This window comes from Caretta caretta, chromosome 7 (assembly GCF_965140235.1).
Source record: "Caretta caretta isolate rCarCar2 chromosome 7, rCarCar1.hap1, whole genome shotgun sequence".
Classification (NCBI taxonomy): domain Eukaryota; kingdom Metazoa; phylum Chordata; order Testudines; family Cheloniidae; genus Caretta; species Caretta caretta.
Window position 1 is genome coordinate 24,317,870 of NC_134212.1, and position 24,475 is coordinate 24,342,344.

General features: G+C 54.8%; 1 protein-coding gene across 5 annotated transcripts in view; it reads right to left on the reverse strand.

The window, feature by feature from the left end:
- Positions 1-12,053: 12,053 nt before the first annotated feature.
- Positions 12,054-24,475, reverse strand: part of CELSR3 (cadherin EGF LAG seven-pass G-type receptor 3) — a 71,026-nt gene continuing 58,604 nt past the window's right edge. For 4 of the 5 annotated variants that reach the window (XM_048857505.2, XM_048857507.2, XM_048857506.2 and 1 more), the window contains 7 exons: positions 22,942-23,055; positions 20,869-21,005; positions 20,265-20,371; positions 19,617-19,790; positions 18,991-19,191; positions 16,750-17,908; positions 12,054-16,031 (listed from right to left, as the gene is read on the reverse strand). In XM_048857505.2, the coding sequence (XP_048713462.2) occupies positions 16,004-16,031; positions 16,750-17,908; positions 18,991-19,191; positions 19,617-19,790; positions 20,265-20,371; positions 20,869-21,005; positions 22,942-23,055 (1,920 nt within the window). In that variant the 3' untranslated portion in view covers positions 12,054-16,003. Of the gene's footprint in view, positions 16,032-16,749; positions 17,909-18,990; positions 19,192-19,616; positions 19,791-20,264; positions 20,372-20,868; positions 21,006-22,941; positions 23,056-24,475 lie in introns of those variants that run through there. The other variant, XR_007357596.2, reaches the window with a different exon arrangement.

Consider the following 24,475-nt stretch of genomic DNA (forward strand, 5'->3'; position numbering starts at 1 on the left):
AGCTGGAACTGCCTGGGTCAGACAGAGTGGGGACAGCTAAGGAGAAAGCAGGGGCCTGAGCTGAGCTGGGGAGCAGAGCTGTGCCAGATCCAGAGGCACAGTCCAGAGAGAGCAGACTTGCCCTGGGAGCAGAGCTGCAGCAACCAGAGCCAGAGGGGCCAGAGAAGCAGCCCAGGGAGCTGGAGGCAGAGCAGCAGCTGGGGCTGAGGCAGTCCACAGCCAGGTGTCATGAGCAGCTGGGGAGAGCCAAGGGGGACCCTGGGCAGCGGGCCCAGCACAGGGAGACACCTCAGCCAGGAGGCTCTGCAGGCCAGACTCAAAGGAGGATTGGTAACCCCGACAGGGCGGGGGCAACGCTGGAAAGAAGGGCCCTGCCACCTAGAGCCTGTGTCCACCACCAGAGCGAGTGTCCAACCCACAGCATCCCTGCAGTACAGCCAGGGCCTGAGAAGGCGGCCTGGGACACACAAGGAACAGACTGTGAACTGCCCGGACATTCCAGAGACGCTGTTTGTGATGTTCCCTGCCTCAGAGCGGGGTGATGTGTTTCCTTAACCTTTCCCATTTTCCCTTATTCTTTTCAAAATTAATTAATTGTTGATTAAATAACTTGCATTTGCTTCAAATTGTATGTAATGATCAGTAGGTCAGAGAAGTGCCCAGTGCAGAGAGAGTACCCCAGAGTGGGGACACCCTAGCCCCTGTCCTAGGTGACCACAGGAGGGTTGGGGGTTGAGCCCCCCAGGAATCCTGGGCCCAGCCTTGTTGGGGTTATGAGGACTCTGCCAGACAGGAGAGTGGAAGGGGAGTCCTCAAGGGCAGGGAGGCCACTGGGTAAAGGAAGTGGGAGCAAGGACTCAGATCCTTTCTCTAGCCCACTTCACCGGGATAGTGCAGAAGCCAGGAAAGTTCCCCACAATAGTGGGACTATTCCCCCACTTACATATGTAACTGTATCCCCTCCCCCTGAAAAAAAGTGTTTTGATTTTTTCACACTTGCTACCCTACCCCAGGCTGGCTGGGCGAGACCTCAGGGTGAAATGTTCCTTCCGGCCTGTCCAACTCTTCAGTCCTTGCCAGTCGCTGACCCTGGGGATGGCCCTCTACCTCTTCCAGAGGCCCTGGCTGAGAACCCTTCCCCTGGGGTGTGAGGTGGGCACTATTCATCCACAGTGGGAGGACCAGAGGCTAGTAGCAGCTCCAGGAGCTGCCTGCAGAGGGCGCCCTTGGGGCAACTTGTATGTTTCCTACCCAGGTGCAATTAGCCTCAGTCTAGGGCTGTTCCCCACTCAGAGCCATGGGAAACTTGCTCCCAGTGGGTGGGAGCCTTGGGCATTGTCAGACCATGCTGGGGCATGTGTTGGAGTCTAGAGTCTCTCACAAAGAGACCCCAGCAGCAGGCCTTCCCATCCCTCAGGCTGCCAGATCCCAAACCATACAGGGCTTTGTAGGTCACAGCCAACACCCGTAACCAGAGGGGGATGCTGCTCCACTCTGTACCAGCAACAGTTTGGCTTCAAACTGCCCCCCAACCTTGCAGGCCTTGGCCCTGCTGCCAGACAGCTCATCCCGCATGCCCCTAACTTCCCTCCTCTCACATTCCCCACTCTGCCAGCTCCACTCCCTATCACATCCCCAAGCAGCTCTGCACCTTTTCCCATGCTACCCCCAGGTGTAGATCCTTCCTGAACCTCCAGCCATGCCCCCCCCCCTCCGCTCCTTCAAACTCTGCCCCAGACCTACTCCTCACAGGCAGCCCTGTCCCATTACCAAGGTGCCAATCCAGCCTTTTCCTGGGCACTGCCCCCGAACGCACCACCAAGAAGCGCCTCTCAGGCTCTTTCACTGCCAGACCCCTTGATCTCCCAGCACTCCCTCATGTCTCATCCAGAGTGCCAGATCCTCAGTGCCACAGACATCTCTAGCTCAGCAGGAGTAACCTTGGATGGTCCTATAATGCCCTTGCCTACAGCCTTGGTGCTCCCATAGGCCACTGAGTTCTAGGGCAATGCCCACTGGCAAAGGTGGGTGCTTACCAGAGTGTTCTACAAGGACAGCTGTACCCAGTGGCCTATTCTATGTGCACTCACTGGGTACATGAGCTCAGAGCAAGGAGTTCCCTTATCTCATTCCAAAGTTTCCTGTGAGGCTCCCCGAGTTCAACTCAGCCTTTCACATCTTCCAGCGCCCTGGGGTGCGAAGGGGTTGGGTAAGGTTTCAGTCTAGCATTGCCGAGTCATAGCTGGCCCTGTACCTGCATTACTCACCCAGCATTACTAGAGTGCTTTTTGAGCTCCCATTAGGCGCTGGGCCACTCACAGACACAGGTCCCCAAACCGTCCCTGCCCCCAAGGGCATGCAGCCTACCCGTGACTGGACGCAGCACGTGAATCGACATGCGGCACTGACTGAAAGTACCCCAGTGCTCATGGATGGGGCTCAGAGCTGCCTGGTCTCAGCAGGAACCCATCATCAGGTGAAACAACCTGTGGTTAGAAAACCCAGTGCAACCAGTTCCCATGGTGCAGACACTTGCATGGTTATCCTGCTTTCTTCCTCTCACCATTTCTGCTAGAGGGCAGCATGATCACGTATCCACCCAAGCTAGGGTGGATTCTAGATCCTGCAGCATCTCAGGCCAAAAAAAACCTCACCTCCAATCCAGAGCATGTGCACTCCTCATGCCTTCTCTGGTAGCAGAGCAGCTGCTGGAGACCATCTCCTTCTGCCAAGAGAGATGCTCATGGTCACAAGACCCAGTCTCTCTCCAGGCACTATCAGAAGTGGCACACTGCACGGGGTAGCTCTGCCTCTGTTTGGCCTCTACGCGTAGGTGCTGAATGGCAGCAAGGCTTTAGCTTTCGTCTTTGTGCTTCAGCCCATTTCTCTAAAGAACAGGCACCTCCTCACTCAGTGTTTTCTCCAGCTGGCCCAAACCTCTCCTACCAGAATGTTTATTGCCTGACACCCAGGGCTACCTACAGCTTCTTCTCCAACCCGTTCCCTCTTAGAGCAGCATTTGGGATACTTGTCTTTCAAATATCAGCCACAGGATCAGGTTGGTGCATTTCCTGAGCTGGCTGTCAGTGTTCAGCTGATGCGTCCCTTAGCACCAGGAGCCTAGGAATACCACCCGCCTAGCAATGCTAGTGCCCACAGCATCTCTGACTGCACTGTGCCCATCAGCGTGGTGTTTGGGTAGAGCCGGGTCAACGTTTCTAACAGCTAGCCAAGAGCATCTGATCAAATCAAGCCAGCAAACTCCCTTGCTGGTATCTCAGCCCTTCCAGTTACTCTCAGGTGAACACTTGCACCAGCAAGAGTTGATTTGCAAGGATGTTCACAGGAGGTGAGAGTGCCACAGATGCTTGTGCACTTCCTGGGTGTGTGCACAGAGGAAGTGTCAGGCACACACAGGGTGTGTTTTCTCTAGGGAGTTTTAATGCTTACTTGGCAGTGGGGGCTAGGAGACAGACAGACAGACCTTTGTACAGCACCCAGCACAATGGGGCCCATTCTCTCCATGGGCTTTGTGCAGTACAATCATAATATTTACTGCTAACTCATACCAGCCTGTTTGTGAGTACTCCCCATGCATGAGGTACCCCAGTCCCATGGGCAGCCCAGGGCAGTCGCAGCAATGGGCAATGCTTTGCCAGGAAGATGGAGCTGAAACATTTGCACACACCCAGTAGGAATTCTGCTGGGGAAGCAAGGTGTAAAGCCCAGGTCCAACAGTGGCTGGTCTATGGGGTGGGGCTGACAGGGCAGCGTGTTCCAGCATCCTGCTCTCTGCGGAGTCCACCCCTCTCTGTCCGGGGTCCATGGGCCACTCTCAAACATGCATGTCCCAAAGACCATGCAACTCCTTGTCTTCCAGAGGCCCCATCAGCTGGTGCAGACTGTCCCAACCAACCAGGTGCTCACTGCTATACACTTGCCCTCCACCAGCCTTTATACCAGGTGGATGTGTCCCTGGGACAGCTGGTCTCTGGAAGCACCTGCCCCAGAAGGGTTCCACCTGGCTGTCTGGACATGCTGGTGTCACGGAGTCCCTGGGCGATGCTCTGGAACTGCTCCCCATGAAGCCAGTCAGGACTCTGGGGCAGTCGCCTTTCTGTGAGCAGCCTGTCTTCAGGACACGCAGCTCACACAGCTTCCACCTTCCTGGGTCTGACCTCGGAGCATTCAGCATCCTCTGCCCCTCCGTGCGCTTCCCACAGCGAGTCCGCTCAGGCGGGGCTCCTGGGGAAGCCAGAGGGTCCTGCACCCCAACTTCGCAGTCAGACGTGACTCTCAGCCAGCCAGTAAAACAGAAGGTTTATTAGACGACAGGAACATGGTCTAAAACAGAGCTTGCAGGTGCAGAGAACGGGACCCCTCAGCTGGGTCCATTTTGGGGGGCAGTGAGCCAGACAACCACGTCTGCACTTCACTCCATGTCCCAGCCAGCCCCAAACTGAAAACCCCCTCCAGCCCCTCCTCCTCTGGGCTTTGTTCCTTTCCCGGGCCAGGTGGTCACCTGATTCCTTTGTTCTCCAACCCTTCAGCTCTCACCTTGCAGGGGGGGAAGGGCCCAGGCCATTAATTGCCAGGAAACAGGGTGTCGGCCATTCTCTGTGTCCAGACTCCTGCACACACATGCCCTCTAGGGCTCTGCAATGATCATACACCCTTACCCCACCCCCTAGATACTTAAGAACTGCCTAGGGGAAACTGAGGCACCCCCACACTATTCAGAGGAAACATTAAGAACAGTCCCACTTCGTCACATCTCTCCCCCCTTCGAGATCGAACTGAGCGGGGTCACTTTAGCCGGTGACCTGGGGAAGTTCGAAGCCACCAACGTTCCCATGGATGCCCCAGCATCTCTCCCATTCCTTGGTAGGAGTTACACCAGGCCCTTCCAGTTTCACGCCCTCCCTTAGGTCAGGGGTGGTCGATAGCACTCGCAGGCCGCATGTGGGAAGGTTTATGCAGCCCATGCCCTTTGGCCACCCCAAGAATGTCTCCCCATTGACCATCACCTTCTGCTCCCACTGGAGGTCCGGGGGGCCTGGCCCCAGGAAACTCCACACAGACATATAGGTTGGGGTCAGGAGTGGGAGCCTGTCCACATCCCCAACCATCTGGCTGACGGAGTCTGTGGCCTTGGGACCCAGCAAGGGAGCTAGACACCGGGGCTTTTCCGCAGGGTCCCCTTGGTTCAAATCGCCAGCCTGCTCAAAGGCAGTGAGGTGGCATCCACACCCCACCCCCCTTAACCAGGGGCAGCAATTTAGTCTCGAGGTTCCCTGCGGAACTGGCCCCCCGGGGTCTATCCCCACTCACCCCTGGGAGGTCCCCTAGGCCTCTCCGCTCCCCCACCGCCAGTTCATGCTGCTGCTGCTGCTTCTGCAGCTCTTTCTCGGGCTCTCGCTGTCTCTCACAGTCCTCTTGCTCTCTCAGACTCAGCTCCAATCCCGTCCGTCTTGATCCCCCAATGGGGAACCCGATCGTGAAGACCCCCGTCTGGTCGGGGACAGGAGTCTTGGCGATGCCTGGCTCCCGCTTCAGCTGCTCCCAGATCCTGCTATAGCCCCAGTTGGGGTCAGGAATCTGTTCCTTAGAGCGGTCATCCTCCTCCAGCTGCACGATTAACTCTGCTTTGGTGAACTTTCCAATGCTCAACCCTCTCTTTTTGCACAGGGTTACAATGTCCTTCTTAAGGAGACGGTGACAGGCCGTCACTCCGCTCCTCCCAAGTTGTTGTGGACTCACAGGCCCGTGTGTTCTCAGCTCCCCACGGTTTCCAGGGAGAACCCCTAGTGTGTCAGCCCTTCTCGAGGTCACCACCTCTTTGCCAGGGTCGAGCTGCAGACTCCTCCGCCCCTTGGACTGCTCGCTGCAATCCCCAGGGGAACCCTGTTACTGCACAGTCCTTCTCGCTGGTCACACACTCCCAGGGGTTAACCGCCCCCCGAAACCGCTCCTCTCTGAGCCTTCAGCAGGCCTGGTCCTCGGCAATCCCCCTTCGTGTTACTGCTCCCCAGTCACTTACTGCAGGAAGCACCATCCACGGGGTGCAGTACATCCCACCTCTGCCACCAGTTGTCACGGAGTCCCTGGGCGATGCTCTGGAACTGCTCCCCATGAAGCCAGTCAGGACTCTGGGGCAGTCGCCTTTCTGTGAGCAGCCTGTCTTCAGGACACGCAGCTCACACAGCTTCCACCTTCCTGGGTCTGACCTCGGAGCATTCAGCATCCTCTGCCCCTCCGTGCGCTTCCCACAGCGAGTCCGCTCAGGCGGGGCTCCTGGGGAAGCCAGAGGGTCCTGCACCCCAACTTCGCAGTCAGACGTGACTCTCAGCCAGCCAGTAAAACAGAAGGTTTATTAGACGACAGGAACATGGTCTAAAACAGAGCTTGCAGGTGCAGAGAACGGGACCCCTCAGCTGGGTCCATTTTGGGGGGCAGTGAGCCAGACAACCACGTCTGCACTTCACTCCATGTCCCAGCCAGCCCCAAACTGAAAACCCCCTCCAGCCCCTCCTCCTCTGGGCTTTGTTCCTTTCCCCGGGCCAGGTGGTCACCTGATTCCTTTGTTCTCCAACCCTTCAGCTCTCACCTTGCAGGGGGGGAAGGGCCCAGGCCATTAATTGCCAGGAAACAGGGTGTCGGCCATTCTCTGTGTCCAGACTCCTGCACACACATGCCCTCTAGGGCTCTGCAATGATCATACACCCTTACCCCACCCCCTAGATACTTAAGAACTGCCTAGGGGAAACTGAGGCACCCCCACACTATTCAGAGGAAACATTAAGAACAGTCCCACTTCGTCACAGCTGGGATGGCCCCTATGCCCTATTGCTGAAGCTCCTCCCACTGAGCAGCACTGCACATTCCTTCCCTTATCAGGGACTGTGTGTACCTGAGCTGTTCCAGCCCCCATAAAGCTATAAGAGTACTGCTACAGGTAGCAGCTCAGGGCCCTTTACAGCCTTTTTATTGCCCCTTCCTGTCTCATTGCCCCACTACTACCCCCCCCCCCATCACTATCCCCATCTCTCCCCTGTCTCTGATCACTGAACTTCCAGCCAGCTGGGCTCCCACCTTCCTCCCCACAAGTGGCTTACAGTTACACTGGGCCTGGACCCACTGGTAAGAGGAGTTTCCCTCAACACTGTGCCCCCAACTCTTCCTCCCTGCAGTCCTTCCACACCCTCTCGTGGAGAGCTCTTCCTCCCTGCCCCCACTGCCGCATGGATACTGGGGCCTTTGCCTGCCAGCTTCCAGGATGGTCACTTGGTTTCTCATGCCTCCATCCTAGCTCCAGAGAAGGAAGAACATGCTCCTCACATTGCATCGGTCTTTGTCCCCTGCATCCCTGTGAGCCACACTCAGCATCCAGGAGCAAGCAACCTGGACCCCACACTCACAGCCTAAGATTGACCTACAGTAGAAAAGCCACCTGTTGATGCATCCCAGTGGGTGACAGTGATGGAGGCAGCACAAGGCTCCCCTTGGGAGGAAGATGCTCAGAGGGAGAAGTTCCCCGATTCTTCACAGACCGGGTTTTCAGAAGAAGGGAAGCAAAGGACTGCAGTAGGGCAGGGCTGCAGGCCAAGATGGAGGCACACCAGCAGAGCTTTGAGGGCAGGGTAGGAGACGGAGTTTAGGCCTGGCTTAACAGGGGGCTGCAGGCCAGGATTGAGGGGCAATGGCAGAGCTGTGTGTAGGGGCCCAGGACTGAAGCAGCAGGGGCCGCAGCTCACGCTGCAGGTACACTAGTAAAGCTAGGTGTAGGGGTCTGTGAACAATTCCCTCCTGGCCCTTCTGGGCCCTCTTGCAGCTGAGCACCCTCATGCAGCTGTTACCACCCCACTTCTTTGAGGTCCCTAAGGATGCCATGCCAGGCTCCCTTGCCTCACAAATCCCCCTCCTCAGGGTCAGTGTATTACTAACCCTAGTGCAAATCTCCCATTCAGGAGTAGGGTGGCCAACTTTTTACTCACACAAAACCGAACACCCTTGCCCTGCCTGTCCTCCAAGGCCCTGCCCCCATTCACACCATCCCCCCTCCCTCTGTTGCTCACTCTCCCCACCCTCACTCACTTTCCCTGGAGATGCGGGCTCCGGGGTGGGACCAGAATGAAGAGTTCAGAGTGTAGGAGGGGGCTCCAGGCTGAGGCAGTGGGTTGGGATGCAAGAGGGGGTGAGGGATCTGGGGTGGGGCCAGAGATGAGGGATTTGGGGTGCAGGAGGGGGCAGTGGGCTGGGACCAAGGGGCTTGGAGCATGGGAGGGGGCTCTGGGCTGAGACTGTGGGGTTCGGACAGCAGGAGGGGGATCAGGGCTGGGGGGGAGCGACAGCTCTGGCTGGGGGTGCAGGCTCTGGGGTAAGGAACCTTTTTTCTGTCACATGCCACTGACCCACAGAAAAACAAAAAAAAACAAACAAACAAAAAAAATCATTCATGGGCCACTCACCCACCCGGGGTGGGGAATGGAGGCTCACGGCTTCCCCCCCGCAGCGGGACAAGCTGGCACTTGCAGCTCCAGCCCTGCAGGATTGGGGGTGGGGGGAGGGGAGGGAGAGACTCAGGACTTCCCCCTGCAATGGAGTGAGTTGCCACTTGTGGCTCCAGGCCCCAGGGGGGCCACAAGATTCAGGGTTTCTGCTCCCTGCAACAGGGGCGCTTGTGGCTCCAGCCCCATGGAGGGGCAGGGGGCACTGCAGGCCAGATAAAATTAAACAGGGGGCCAGATCTGGTCCACGGGCTGTAGATTCCCCACCGCATCCTAGCTGTAGGAGAGCCGGGGGGGGGGGGGCGGGAACCAAACATACCGGCTGCTTCCCAGGATCCACGCAGAGCGGAGGCTAGCAAAGAGCCTGCCAGCCCCATTGCACGGCGCTGCCAGCCAGACTGTCGACTGCCTGTTCAGCGGTGCTGACCGGAGCCACCAGCATCCCTTTGTGGCCAGGTGTTCTGGACACCTGGTTACCCTGTCCAGGAGTTACACAACATAGTCCAGGTCTCACCCCTAGGGTATACAGCCCTTAAGAGGCCCCTATCAGCAAGCAAAGCATGGACCACGTTCAGGCACTTCCACCACATCTGGACTGCTCTTCTGTCCTCTCCTGCTTGGCTAGGACAGTCACCCCAGCCCTTCCAGCTGGGAGTTCATCCTCACCAGGTGAGCATCCAGCACTGCCCATGTTCTATTAATCTCCCACCACAGGCAGGCTAGAAACTGGGCCTGGCCTGGCTCTGCCCTCAGCAGGCTGCTAGCTCACCACAGAAACCCCCTTCCTCCCCCTCTGCTACTCCCCTCTTCAGCTCTGGCTCAGCAGACCCTGTACTGCCTTCAGCCCTCTCTCGTCCTAGCTCTCCAGCTTGGGGAGATCACAGCCAACCCCTCTACTCATCACCTGCCTTCAGCCTTCCCCCAGGAACTACCTCACTTGCTGAGCCTCCCTGACCCTTGATAGGCCCAGGTGCTGCTCTGCCATCTTTATTGGCCCAATTGGGAGCACCTGTTCTGGCAGAGGGGAGCTGGGCCTGCCTCTTTTAAAGGGGACAGCCACCCTTGCCAGGGCCTAACCAGGGGGCTGCAGGGCTGGATTGAAATACATGAGGAGGCATTGGGGGAAGGGAGCTCAAAACCCGGGTAACTTAGTAAGGAATTTAGAGATCACAGCTCTTAGAAATTGTTTAAACTGACCCAGTGGGCCTAATTCTTCTCCCCACTACACAGATTGTACCTGGAGTAACTCTGCTGGCTTCAATGGGGTTACTCCGGATGCTGCAACGCAGCATGGAGAGGAGACTCAAACCCCAGCTAGCCAAACCTGGCAAAGGGTGCTCTGGGAAAGGCCCTTTTTTCAGTAATAAAGGAGAGGCAGGTGTCTAATCTAGTGGTGGTCTACAGTACCCTTTGCACTCGATTTCATGGCTTTCTCCTGGCCCCGCTCTTATTCCTGTTCCTTGGAGAACAGGATCTTGTGTAGGAGTGCTGGCAGGAGAGGGAGGGGCTGTTGGTCAGACAGGGCTCAGGCATGATCTCTAGCTTGTAAACACTTACTGATCTCCTGCTGTCAGTGGACTGTGGCTTAGTAATGGTGCTGCTCCCCTGGCACAGAGCTGACCCCTTGGTTCTTGAGAAGCTGCCGCTTTGAACCATCTGATATTATTTGTACCCACTCGTCACTACAAATGTGTTCAACTCCTGAGGCTCCCTCGGGCTGACTGCTGCTGGAGTTGCTCACAGCAGGGCCCCGTGAGTGCAAAATGCTGCCCACTCAGAAAAGCATTTTACACCCCTTGGCTCTGGGGGATGCGGTGGCACAAAGAGCCAGGTGGGGGAATTGGCCCACAATCACACACTGAGCCTCCCTTACTGGGACGGGCCCCTCAGCCCAGAGCAGACCCTCGCAGTGCCAGGAGGCTCTGGGCTGCAGGTCAGACTAAAGGGGCCTGGGCAGGGCTGTGTGGAGGGCCCAGGACTGGGTAGCAGAGGGCTGCAGGTGAGGCGCCTGGGGCAGTGGCTGAGCTGGATGGGGGTGGGGGAAGCACAGTAGGGCTGAGGTGCCGTGCAGAGCCTGCCCAGGCTGTCGTGGCCTGGCCAGTGCTCTCGGCCCTCACCTTCACATGCACTAGAACGGGGGTCCCCAGTGCGGTGCCCATGGGCGCAATGGCGCCTGCCGGGGCAGTTGTGTGTGCCCGCAGGACAAATGCCGCCACTGAGCACGGCCGCCAAAGAGCCACCCGCCGAAAAGCGTTGCTGCATTTCAGCGGCAGGGTATCCGGCGCCCGCCACAGTCTTCTGGGACTAGGAATATGCTGATCCCACAGAAAGGTTGGGGACCACTGCCCTAGAACAACAAATGAGGAGACCTAGAAAAGAGAAACCTGAAGGGAGGCTCCTCTGGGTCTCTGTGGCCACTTGTCTTTGTGCAGGGAGAAGCTATTCTCCAACTACAGGCTGGCGGTGCAGGAATCACAGAGCTCCGACATGGCTGTGCGGGGCTGGACGTTACAAGGAGCCTGCGCTTGCCGGAGGGATAAAAGCATATTGTCCCACATCTCATGCACCCACCCAGCTCGAATGCCTCTTGAAAAGGGGGAAATTGACCCCCAGCTTTCTGGGAACACATCCTGCCTGCAGGATCCCTGCTCAGCCAAGGACAGTTCTGCTGACTTAAGGCTTCCAGGTCGTGATTCATGGGCTGTGCGCCTTGGCACAAGGGAGCTGAGTGGGGGAGTTTTGCAGAGTGCCTGCCCTGCTCCTGCAATTGAATTCATCTCACAAGGGCGCTGGGCTGCCTACCAACTTTAGCTTGGGCATGGAGTCTGTCCTCTGCTACGGTGCTGGGGTGTTTGGCTGTGGGGTCTGGATGGGCCCAGCTGGACTGTAGGTGTTTATATGGCCCTAGCACTGCAGGAGGCTGCAGTGTCAGCTTTCTAATTAACTGCTGGGCTCTTCGCTATTACTCCAAACATCTCCTACTCCCAGTGCCCCCCATTTTTCCCTTCTCACACCCCAGTGCCTGCACATCCCCCGTCTGTCTCATCCCCTCCCACTCACAGGCAGACTCAGAAGCTCTCTCGCTTCCATCCACCCACCCTTCTTTTGCATAGTGCCCTTTTAAGTGGGGCAGCTGGAGTGGTGGGAGGGCCCAGACTCTGTGCCAGCTGATCAGAGTGGCAGCTGGCTGGCTAATCCAGGAAGATTAATTGATGTCCATGCACTGTATGGTACATGGGTCTTTTGGGTCAGACTTTCAAGCCCATGTGCCCATCTCCTCTGCACAGTTATTAAAGAGCTTGGGGTATTTCTCCAGAATTGGGCTTTCCCACTTGCATCCTTGCTTAAATTTTCCCCTTCCCCCACTCCAGTGTGCAGCATGCTGTGTTCCTGCTGGTCTCTTCCCTCCACACCCGATGTGGCTGGTCACAGCGGTGCTGTTTGCGGACAGGCTGTGGAGCGCGCTGGGCTCCTGTGCTGTAGACGGCTATAGCGACGGAACAAACTGAACTCCGGAGCAGAGAGAGACGCAGGAGGGAGCCCACGACTGATTTATAGAATTTTATTTTCAAATCTGGGGCTTTCATGGTACAATTTTACACAGCCAGGGACGGAGCCCGTGGGCCTCTCCGCTCCCTGCCAACAAACCGGGCAAAGGAGAGGAGACAACCAACCCACCAGAGGATGCACTCCACAGCTGAATAATCTGCAGAGTCACTAGCTAAGCACAGCTTCCAAAGATGGAGGGGGGGTCTCCCCTCCCCAGAACATTCTGAGCTGCAAGGCAGTAGGTTGGAGTGGCACAGGAAAGGCCAGCAAGTCCTGGCACAAGGCTAACATTGTTGCTGCTCTCTCTTTTTTGGCACATGTCACTAGCTCACCATTAGGCAGTTGTGTGAATTCCTGTCATCTACAAAGAGTCAGAGGGAGGCACCTGCGGGCCTGAGCAGGATCCTGCCCTTCTCCCCAAAGTCACAAGCTGGCTAGTGTTGGACAGGGCTGAAGATGGGGGCTGTGTTCACTCAGCAGTGCAGCCAGCGTGGAAAGCTCTGCATGGATGTTTCCTGGGGAGCTTTCGGAGGTGCCGATATAGCCTGGGTGGCAGGCTGGAAAGCAGCAGCGTTCTAAGGGTTAATGGCTATGGTCTCAGAATCAACCTGCCCTGCCCATGTCAGCTAGCTTCAGCCCAGAGCTATATTGGCACCTGCCTCTCCTGAACACAGGGTTGTGATCTCCCACAGCCATCCCTCACTGAACAAATGCCCCTGGAGTGTAAACAAACCATTCATCCAACCAACCCCTCCAGAAAAACAATTCCACAGAAAATTGGTTCCATTCAAAACCCAGTTCCAAGCCAACCCACCCAGCTTTTTGGTGATAATAAGTGGCACAGATCCCCATGGACTCACAACAGGATGGACGGTACAAACAGCATTTGAAGAAAGATGCAGTTGTAGAAATCAGTGTAACAAACAGAGCTCTAGGTCCTGGTTATATACAGCCTGAAGAAACAGTGTAAACAAGATCTTTCCTGAAAGGAACATGGCACTGAGAACGTGCCAGAGGGTGACCAGCACAGATGGGGAGTCTGCATTCCCCAGTGTTGTCAGAACCTGCTATTTCAAGACAGAAGGCCAATATCGTGGCCTGTGCTTTCTGCTCCACTGCACATTAGAGCTTCATTTCTGTAAACAAGTAGGTGTGTGTAGCCCTCTTGCCCATCTGCCCATCTTGGGGGGCGGGGCTGCAGCATGCTGCCCTAGTCTCCACAGCCAGTCGAGGAGAGTGAATGTGTGAGCTGCAATGCTGCGGTGGGCAATGTAACCAGGGCAGGTGCGGGAAGTTTCCTCCATTCCTAAAGGGCCTTGCTCACGTCAGACGCAGGCCATGAGGCAGCTCTGATCAATCACTTCCAAGGCAGAGGTTCTCCTCCTTCTGCGCACACTTTGCTCAGGCCGCAGGCTGGAAGGTCACCAGGCCCTTTGCACCAGCTGCCAACTGTGGAGTGTATTTGAGAATACAGTTTTCAATCACCATTAGCATTTCCAAGGCTCCTGCTAGTGGTGGCATCGGCAGCACCAGGGTGGCCAGGTCTCAGAGGATGCAAACCACCTTCCATCCTGTTTGCTCAATCAGTGGAAAAACTCTCCTTGTGTAAACATTACATAATTCGAGTCAACGTTACGCTACAGTGTTCTATGGTAATAAGGCAGTAAATAGGGTGTCATTACTCTCTAAGTGGGTGATAACCAGAGCAAGACACACGAGGCCACTGAGGGCTGCAGCCTGGAGAGAGACAGATAGCACCCCATGCTCACTTTAGTAAACACATTGCTTTTGACAATCAAAATGGATGGCATTGGTGGTTGAGAGAGTACAGCCAGGCACAGACTGTTGCCCACGGCAGGGGGAGGTAATGCCTGTGCCTCTGGGGAAACCAGCAGCAATACACCAGTCAAAGAGGGCTGGGGGGAGGTGGGGGCCATTGGCAAGTTTTCTTTTACTTCCATTTTCATGTTGGGTTCAATTAGCACAAATCCAGCATATAAAATAGCAGGGAGCACAAGGGAGTCCTTGGGATAATCGAAGCCCTCATCCCCTTTAGTGTGGGGAGGAAGGATAAGCCGTCAGGGTGGCTTAAATGTCAAACTACAGTGTGTTGAAAACAGCTGCCCTCTCCCTCTCAACATTCAGGCCGTTCTGAGCTGTGGGCCTTTGCAGCAGACAGAGCAGCTACCACTGCTGCCAGGGGAGCCTTGGGACGCCGGGGAGGGGTGCACATGCGTGGACATGCACATGGAGCCGCCAGGGGATAGGCTTACTATGAGTGCAGCCTGCAGTACAGGCCAAGGGAGGCTGGCTCCTGTGTGCTAGGGACTGGAGTATAAAATGGAGATAAGAGGCTGCTCCTCTATTGCAACAATGCTGCCCTGGCCAGCGCCCTCCAGCCATGCTCCCTGGCTGGCTGGGCCCATCTCCAATCTCCTCCCCTGTGGGCCACTTGGTGCTAACCTGGGACTTGGGGAATTGCCCACTCTGGGAGACTGCACAGGAGAAATTTCCCCACTATTCTGCAGTAGATCTAGCTCCCATGGAGAGTGGTGTCCATCCTCTCCCCATGAGCCAGTCTGTAACGCAGAGGCTCCTGGGGATGTGAGGATGGAAGGGGTTTGCTCCGGTCAATACTAGGAAAAAAGAGGTCACTGCACATATGATGGTGGCTAACAGAAATCAATGTTCTTCCCCATCCTCCCTGCTGAGAGGGGCCTGCTGGGGACTCGGGCGTTTGGAGATGGACACTCGGGGAGAGGCGCAGAGTGGAGGCTCCTTGGGAAGGCTTCTCAGGGGCTTGTTTCATTCGGCAGGAGCTCTCACAGATCGGCTTTGCCTTCCTGCATTCTAACCCTATGAACTCAGCAGGCGTTCCCACTCTGCCCCTGTTTCGAACAATGGCTGTGTAACACAACACAGCTCTAACACAAACATGGGCTTCTACCCAGCACAAAACTCAGTACAGCTGGACGCAACTGGTAGCCTCTCCTCAGCACTCAGACAGTAGGAGACTTCTCCTGAGAGCTGAAATGCATTGATGAGCTACAGTATATGCAGGACTAGAAAATCCAGGATGCTGGGAGAGAGTGGGACTGGCCCTGGGAGCAGCATGACAGGGGTGTTGGCAGGAAGAGCAGGGAGTACTGCAGGTCAGGATGTGTAGTGCTCACCCAGGGCTACCCTTTCTGTCCCATATGTCTGCTAGTGTGATCACTAGTGTGAGCCAGACATGGGATGGGAGGGGACAGGACACAACACAAAGGAAAGCCTGGAGAAAGCCGCTCCCTGGGATCTGGGCTTCCACACGCACAGCCCCACTGTGGAAAGCCCAGCAGCAGCCCCTCTAGTCACAGCTGGGAGTCGCTGTCAAGACAAACACTGTCAGCATCACAGCAACGGGAACAGAACATTCCGTAAAAATAACCATAGAAATTCTCTTCTCTCTGATTACAAAGATACAAAATGTATAAAACCCTCCCCTGCCTCATCTTCTGTGGCCAACCCCACCCCGCCCTCTCTCTCTCTCTCTCTCCCTTTCTCTTACACACACACACAGAGTGTAGAAATGGTTCAGAAAGGAAGATTTCTGTCTGTTTGCTTTTGATATGTAACCAGCGGCACCAGCCTGGGTTTGCTCATGGTGTTGTACTTCTCCCCGCCTCTGGGAGTGCCCTGTTGAGCAGGCGATAGGTCAGTGCAGCTCCATTCTGGTGCAGAGGTACCTGAGACCGCTTCCTCCCAGAGATGGTTTGCCTGACTCTCCCACCACGAGTTCTCCAGAACCGATGGGTGGGAAGGGCGGGGTGAATTTGGGCCTCTGACCACCATCATCAGTTCTTTCCTTGTAGGTGCCTGGCACCCAGAGACTCCAAACCTCTGCTGAAAGTGTCTGGCCAGGCAATCATCCCTGCTTCTTCCTTCGCTCTCGCAGCAGCTCGGGCCCCTCAGGAATGACCTTCACTTCTTGTTATTCTTCTCGGGGAAAAGGAAACAAAATTAACAAATGTAGCCTCTGGTACCTTACTCCCCAGGCCCAAGTGACACTCCCTGTGCTCTCCCTGCTTGGCCAGGGGCTTGGGAAAGCATCATGCTCACCTCCTGGTGCGATAAATAGTGCTAAGGATGAGGGCAGGGTCTGGCTGTGGCTCCCAGAACAATGACCAGGCCAGGCACATATAAGAAACAGAATACAGATCTTTTCCCTTGGCCATACCCATTCACCCAAGTGCCTGTGCCATGTACAGCTGAAGGCAACAGACAGATCTGTACCCTGCCATGCATTCTAAAACGCATAGCTCAGAGCCACTTCCCCTCTCTCAGTACCCAGAACGTGTGCCAGGATGGATGCTAAGCCCCAGCATCTTCAGGTGCCAGAGGAGCATGGGGCGCCCCATGGGACAGCTGCCCCTTTAGAGACGTTAGCACTTCCACCCATTGCACCGGTGCGACGGGGTACTACAGAGCATCACAACCAGTAGGTACTTTTAGGACCTAGTTTCATCCTACGGGGGTTGATCCCGTTTCACCAGGAAGCTTTGTGCTTTCAGATCAGGTGGTAATACTCAGTTACCACACAAACCAGGGGCGAAAGAGCAACCAAGTGGCTAGAAGATACAAACTATCCTCTGGCTAACTCACAGCATGGACTGGACTGACCCAAAAGCTGCCTTGGAGAAGTGGAAATACTTACTCTGAATCTGGCGACAGCTCAGAGATACTGTGGGATGTAGCAGAGAGAGGTGGTGACGGGCACAGCACAGAAGGCGTTGAGGAAGTCTGCACAGCAGAAGGAGTTGCTGTGGTCTGTGGGCCAGAGGGAGTACTGGAGGATTGCACAGAGGACAGGACAGAAGAATTAAAAGAAGCAAGGATGGAAGAAAGGATATCTAATTGCTCAGTGGAAGGATGTCGGCTAGGGATTGCTTCCAGATTTTCCCTAGAAGGCTGTCTCCTAGACAGAGGTTCTAGATTTTCTCTAGAAGGAAGCCTTCTAGAAAGTGGTTCTAGATTTTCTCTGGACAGCTGTCTTCTAGAAAAAAACTCCAGATTTTCCCGTGATGGATGCCTACTAGGCACGGTATCCAGGTGCTCTCTGGAATTAGATCTTCTGGATAAAAAGTCCAACTGCTCTCTTGAAGTTTGTCTAGCTAACGCTAGCTGGTCCCTTGAAGGCTGTCTTCCTGAAAGCAGATCTAATTGTTCTCGAGAAATGTCTCGACTTAGTAAAGTGTCCACTCGATCTCTAGATACTTGCCTGTTAGGCAAAGTGTTGAGCCACTCTCTAGAGACCTCTCTTACTGGCCCACAGTCTAGTAGTTCTCTTGAGCCAAATTGACTGGGTAAAGTATCTAGATGGTCTCTAGAACCCCGCTTCCTGGGTAGTGTATTCCCATGATCTTTCTGATCAGGCCTGGAAGCTAATGTATCTAAGTCTTCTCTAGACCCATGCCTGCTGGGTATATTTTCCAGATGTTCTCTAGACCCATGCCTACTAGGGATAGTGTCCAATTGCTCCCTTGATCCAGGCCTGTTGAGAACGGTGTCTAGTTCCTCCCTGGACCCATGCCTGCTGCGTACAGCTTCCAAGTATTCCCCAGCGTCGTTCCTGCTCAGCTGTTCTCTGGACATCTGCCTTCTCATCAGCAGGTCGAGTTGCTCCCGGGAAGAGTACCGGCTAGCTGGCTGAGAGAGGCTGCCTGCACCAGAGTAGATTCTGCCATAAGAGGCAGCAGGAACAGCCCTGTGACCCAGGGTGGATGTTTTGTACCATGAAAGCTCATTGGTCATTCTGCCAACGGATGGTAAGCCTTGCAGAGCTGGAGGGTACTGGAGGCGATTCTTCAAAATCCCTGTACAGAAACAAAGCAGAAAGTGAAGAGAATCTCTGTGACAGCACAAACAACCCTCCTCACTATCTGCAAGAAAGCAAGGACAAAGAACTCGGCTTGGCAGCCTGGGCGGCCCTGCTCCTCCCCGAGATCACCCCAGGATGGAGGAAACTGCCACCTGTGTTTGCATGTTGCAAAGCTTTCAAGATCACACCACCATGTGGCCCAGCACCACCTCACCTCCACAATGGACGCATGTCCCAGTCTACTAGACATGAGGAGAAGCCACTCCTGTGAGTGGCTTGCCTCTAAGAGTGCGGCACTCTTGGCTTAAAACAGCAGAGGAGACATTACCAAGACTGCCTCCCATTCTGTCCCTTGGCAACACGTAGGGGAAGTTATAGCTCCAGTCCAGCCAAGGGAAATTTCCCCCTTGTCTCCATTCCTTACACCTTCGCTCTCTCTGAGCCTCTCAGGCTCTCTCCCCTCTTTCTGACTACGGGTGGATGGCCAGCTCAGCACTGGTCTGCACTCTCCTGCCTGCAGCCTGTTGTTTCTCAGTGCAGTTACTTATGGCCTTGGCCCAAAGGGCAGCTATTCTTCAGCTGTCGATTGACTGCCAAGCCCACTGTTACATTCCCTGTTTGCTTTGGGAACTGTCCCAGCCACCGGGGCTAGAGCTTGTAGCTGAATAAAAGATTTAGAAGAGAAGAACCAAGCGTCTCCATAATAGCTCCTGTGTTACCTCCGCTGAGAGCCGCAGGAGCCTGCTGTTCCCTGTGGGGAATGTCCGGGACAAGGACAGGACAGTTCTAATGCGGCCTGCCAACCTGTCAGCAACAGTCACCTGGATGCTGTCCCCCATGACATCCGAGTGCTCAGGGGAGCGACGTGGCTCTCCAGCGTCAGGCAAAGGATTCACTGACTGCTCTGCTCAACACCATGAGTCTGCTGAGCCCAGCACTGCCAGGCAGATGCTGGGTGTGCCAGGTAGGGGCCATGGGGAGACTCTGGGGGTGCAGCCAGTGGGACACTGTGCTGGCTGGCAGCTGGATATGTGCCCACCAAGGGAGCACTAGGCTGACTGCTCTGAGTCTAGTTACCTTTTCTCTGGCGCTGGGTCTGGGTGAGGGAGTTCTCATCCCCACTGGTCAGGGCCAGGTCTGGCTGGTTGTTGTTGGCAGCATCCTTGTTGATGTCAAAGCCCAGCTTCCGCTCAGACCCCCATTTCTGCAGAGAGCAGGGGTGAACCTCACATTCGCCCAGCGCTGGCCAATAGGACATCAGGTCATTGCCATCCACATCTGGAGAAGAACAGTGCAACATAACAGGGGAGGGGGGGCACCAGAGTTATCCCGAGTTGTAAACAGAGCAGGGCCTGCTACGATACTCACTGGGATACAGTCCCAAGGGCTGCTTAACCACCAGTAACGTGCTGTGGGGCTTGCAGGAGCAGAACCAGCAGATGGGAGGGATGAAGCAATTTCCCTGCCTCTGCTGGAGTCACCGCATCTCCATGTGGTACTAACCCCTCCCTGCCAATGGGGACTGCTCCCAGGACCTTGGACCTTTGCCTTTGGGAGACCTTGCATCGCATCAGACAGCAGCTACATTGGAAACACGCTCTGTGGGAGACCTTCAGCTTGGTCCCCCCATGCTCCCTCCCTCCCAAGCTGCTTAGACCCAGGTGGGCCCCTAGCCCGTGGCAGGGCTCTTGCGTAGTCCTTGCCTTTGGGAGTGGTGCTGGAGGGGTTGGTGAGGAGCCGCTCGCTGTGCGCTGCCCGTTTGAACTGGCGCTGGAATCGGCCCCGGAGGCGCACGTTCTCCTCGCTCTCCGACGACGGGATGGAAAGGCTGCGCTCCTCATCCAGGGAAAGGTCACTGTCTGAGTCAGAGTCTTGGTCTGCCGGGGCACATGCAGGATGGAAGCAGTGGGGATGGGGACAATCGGATGGCTTTTGAGCAGGGCAGGGAAGGAAGGAAGCTTGGTTTTGGGGTTTTGCCTGCTAGTGTCCAGGGGTTATATCCCCCCAATCTAGCACTCCACTGGCACAAAACACAGACCCTGTGTTTGGACATTGCCTAGCTGAAGCCAGGGCCCCAGCATCCTGGGAGGCCTGTGCTGTTGTTTTCACCCTGGGAAAATAATTGGCCCAAGGGGGGCTCTGTTCAGTGACCCTGGACACTCCCTCCTCCCCACAGGCTGAGCGTACTCAGGAGTTGGAGTGAGGCTGCTGGGAGTGGCAGGTGCTCAGTGTGCAAAGGCTGCTCACTAATGTGGGAAATGCCACTTGCTAGGGCAGCTTCTGGGCAGCAGGGAGCCTTCTCACATGCACAGGCAGGTCCCAGGGGTGAGCCGGCTAGGTCTCAGCCTTACCTCCCCCTGCATCACGGTGAAACATGGCCACATCGAGGTCCGTGGGGCCGGTGTGACCAAGCAGGCTGTGATCCAAGGCTGAGCCCTGACGCGCCATCACATTCTCTCTGAAACACACATGGCAAAAACGCTCAGACCCCAAGTCCTCACCTGGCAGCACCTGTCCCTGTCCTGGGGTAAAGGAGTGCTCTCCTCTCATCTCCCATACTCATATCTGTGCCTGGCAGAGAGGTCAACAGCCCTGCAGGGGGGAGCGGGTGTGAGGGACTGGAACAGCAAGGAATGCTGCAGGGCAGGAGTGGGGCGCACTGGCAGAGCTGTGGAGAGCTCAGGACTGGAGTAACTAGGGTCTGTAGTGGGTCAGGAGTGATGTAAGTCAGCAGAGCTGTGTGGGGAGTGTCAGGATTGAAGATCATAGCAGAGGAGGCATCGGTAGCAATGGTCCAGAAGGGCCAGGAGGTGACACCTGCATTTCCAGAAGAAGGCAATGCTCTCTCCATTCCATGGTGGGTCCCACTCCCATCCCCCTCCATGTCTGTAGTTTCTCAGCTGTGGCTGTGAGCCAGTGGCCAGCCAGATGCCTCTTCCTCTGGCTGCTTCCTACCTGAGGTAGCCCCTCTGGCTGGAATGGGTGCGGGCTGAGCGCACGCTGCTGACTGAGGAGATGGTGGAGGCCCCCAGGGTGATGCGAATGAGGCCGCTCTCCTCAAACAGGGCCGTGTTATTATAGGCATTGGGGCCCTGGCAAGGAAGAGACACATGGAGAATTTGTTAGGAAGACTGCAGCAGCTGGGTTTCAAGATTCTCTCCCTGCCCAACACTGCAAAGGGTGGAGGTGGCCTGTGTCCATTCAGGAGTCTCCAGTCTCAGGCACCGTGAAGGGGTTCTCTTCCTTCATTGGTGAGGGTCCCACCAGCCTCTTCGGGAGGCACAGGGCTCCCAGGGACATGACAGTACATGAATTCAGACATGGACTGAGGGGCTAGGACCTGGCTATGGGGTGGCTGTCTGGCTGAGGTCTTTCCCACTGACCTCCTGGAGCAGGCAATTACAGACCGGTAAGTCTAACGTCAGTACTGGGCAAATTAGCTGAAACAATAGTAAAGAATAAAATTGTCAGACACAGAGAACATCATAAATTGTTGGGCAAAAGTCAACATGGTTTCTGTAAAGGGAAATCATGTCTTACTAATCTATTAGAGTTCTTTGAAGGGGTCAACAAACATGTGGACAAGGGGATCCAGTAGATGTAATGTACATAGATTTCCAGAAAGCCTTTGACAAGGTCCCTCACCAAAGGCTCCTATGTAAATTAAGTTGTCATGGGATAGGGAAGATCCTTTAATGGATTGAGAACTGGTTAAAAGACAGGGAACAAAGGGTAGGAATAAATGATAAATTTTCAGAATGGAGAGGGGTAACTAGTGGTGTTCCGCAAGGGTCAGTCCTAGGACCAATCCTATTCAACTTATTCATAAATGATCTGGAGAAAGGGGTAAACAGTGAGGTGGCAAAGTCTGCAGACGATACTAAACTGCTCAAGATAGTTAAGACCAAAGCAGACTGTGAAGAACTTCAAAAAGATCTCACAAAACTAAGTGACTGGGCAACAAAATGGCAAATGAAATTTAATGTGGATAAATGTAAAGTAATGCACATTGGAAAAATTAACCCCAACTATACATGCAATATGATGGGGGCTAATTTAGCTACAACTAATCAGGAGAAAGATCTTGGAGTCATTGTGGATAGTTCTCTGAAGATGTCCACGCAGTGTGCAGTGGCAGTCAAAAAAGCAAACAGGATGTTAGGAATCATTAAAAAAGAGATAGAGACTAAGATGGAGAATATCTTATTGCCCTTATATAAATCCATGGTACGCCCACATCTTGAATGCTGCATACAGATGTGGTCCCCTCAACTCAAAAAAGATATATTGGCATAAGAAAAGGTTCAGAAAAGGGCAACTAAAATGATTAGGGGTTTGGAACGGGTCCCATATGAGGAGAGATTAAAGAGGCTAGGACTTTTCAGCTTGGAAAAGAGGAGACGAAGGGGGGATATGATAGAGGTATATAAAATCATGAGTGGTGTGGAGAAAGTGAATAAGGAAAAGTTTATTTATTTGTTCCCATAATATAAGAACTAGGGGCCACCAAATAAAATTAATGGGCTGCAGGTTTAAAACAAATAAAAGGAAGTTCTTCTTCACACAGCGCACAGTCAACCAGTGGAACTCCTTGCCTGAGGAGGTTGTGAAGGCTAGGACTATAATAGGGTTTAAAAGAGAACTGGATAAATTCATGGAGGTAAAGTCCATTGATGGCTGTTAGCCATGATGGGTAAGGAAAGGTGTCCCTAGACCTTTGTTTGTCAGAGGGTGGAGATGGATGGCAGGAGAGAGATCACTTGATCATTACCTGTTAAGTTCACTCCCTCTGGGGCACCTGGCATTGGCCACTGTTGGTAGACAGGATACTGGGCTGGATGGACCTTTGGTCTGACCCAGTATGGCCATTCTTATGTTCTTAGGATAGAAAGGACTAGTTAACCTGCATGCTTGGTGGGGAGGGTGGGCCCAGGGAGGGATTCCCTCTCAGGCAGAGTGCAGGCTCAGGTGCGGAGAAGGCCCTTGCCTTTGGGCTCGCTTGCTGGGGCAGTGCCCTTCTACACCCACCTGCACAGATCTAGCTGCCTCCTCGCCCTGACTCTTCTTGCCAAGGCAGACCAGTTTCCAGGCCTCCTGGACCTCTTCATTCAGGACACAGAACAGAACCAACACGGCCAGGCCCTGTGAGGGAGGGGAAGAGAGGCTGTGAGCCTGAGTGAGGAAGGAAGGGAAACACTCAGCACAGCCGGGAGCCCGCACTTCCACTCTTCCTGGCAATGGGGCAGTGCTGAAGGCTGAGTTTGGCCATTCAAGAGTGTGCTAACAGAGTCAGTCAGCTCTCCTCAATCGCACTGCCTGACACTGCATCCAGCTATTTGTGTTTCAGTCAGTCACGTCTACACCGCACCCAGGCCTCCAGCATAGTGCAGAGTGCTGCATCTAGACCCCTGATAGGGCAACAGGGCCACAGAGTGGAGGCATTTCTGTGCTGACCGGACTCATGACTCATTAGCCTGTAACAGAGGAAGGGACAAGCGGCTCCCCCTTGGAGAGTGCTTCCTGCTGGCCAAATTCACTGTAGGTCTCTGGTGGAGGGGAACAGGTGCCTGCCATGCTATCCCACCTGCTGCATGAGGCCCAGCAGTGGTTGAACCAGTTTCTTCCCTCAGGAACCAGCGTGTCTGCTCTGGGGTAGAATTGCTAGCGACTGACAGAGCTGTGGGCTAAACAGTTACTAACATGAATACGCTCCAGCCAGCACAATGACTCAGTGCTAGGAGCTTGGTCTCACAAGGTTGACCTAGCTGCTTTCTGGGCCACCAGAGTCTTACAAGGAGGGCCTGCTTGCTGCAAGCTCCTGGGCCCAGTGGCATTGAAGAGGAGAGAGGAGAGTGGCTGCCAAGGGTGATGGGGTAAGTGGAAGAGGAAAACTGAAACTGGACTTGGCTAGGCAGCTCTGATTCTGTGCTGTGTGCGCAGTGACTAGGGAGCAGTCTGAGGGCACACAGCAGAGGTTCCAGGCCCACTGCTGCTAGCAGGGGGCCACAGTGACAGCAAGGAGCCTTAGCAGGCCTTGGCTTTGGAGGTGATGGGGGATAATTGGCTATACAGAGAAAGCTTGGGATGGTAGCTCAAACAGTGGGTGCTGGTGGCTGTTAGCTTTCCCCTGCATGCAGTTCCCAGCAGCCCTTGTGCATCCACTTCAAATATAGGCCCAACTCTTTGCTGATCCATTTTATGAAAACTCCTCTGAAGATGGTCATTATTGTCCCATTATGTCCCAGAGCAGGGCTGGCTCAGAAGGGGCATCGTTAAATCATAAGGACCAACTCATTTGGGCTTACAACTGAAGTCTCTTCTTGGTGCAGCAGGTCTCTGCTCCTTTACAGCAGTGGTTTTAGCCTATGTCTAAGGGGTCCACAAAAGGTTACCATAGAACATAGAAAGGTTACCATAGAACAGTGGTTTTCAACCTGTGGTCTGCAGACCCCTGGGGGTTCTGAGATTTCCAAAGGGGTCCTCACCTTCATTCGAAATTTTGTAGGGGTCCACAAATAAAAAAAGGTTGAAAACAGCTGAGCTAGGCTATAGAATGAGAAGG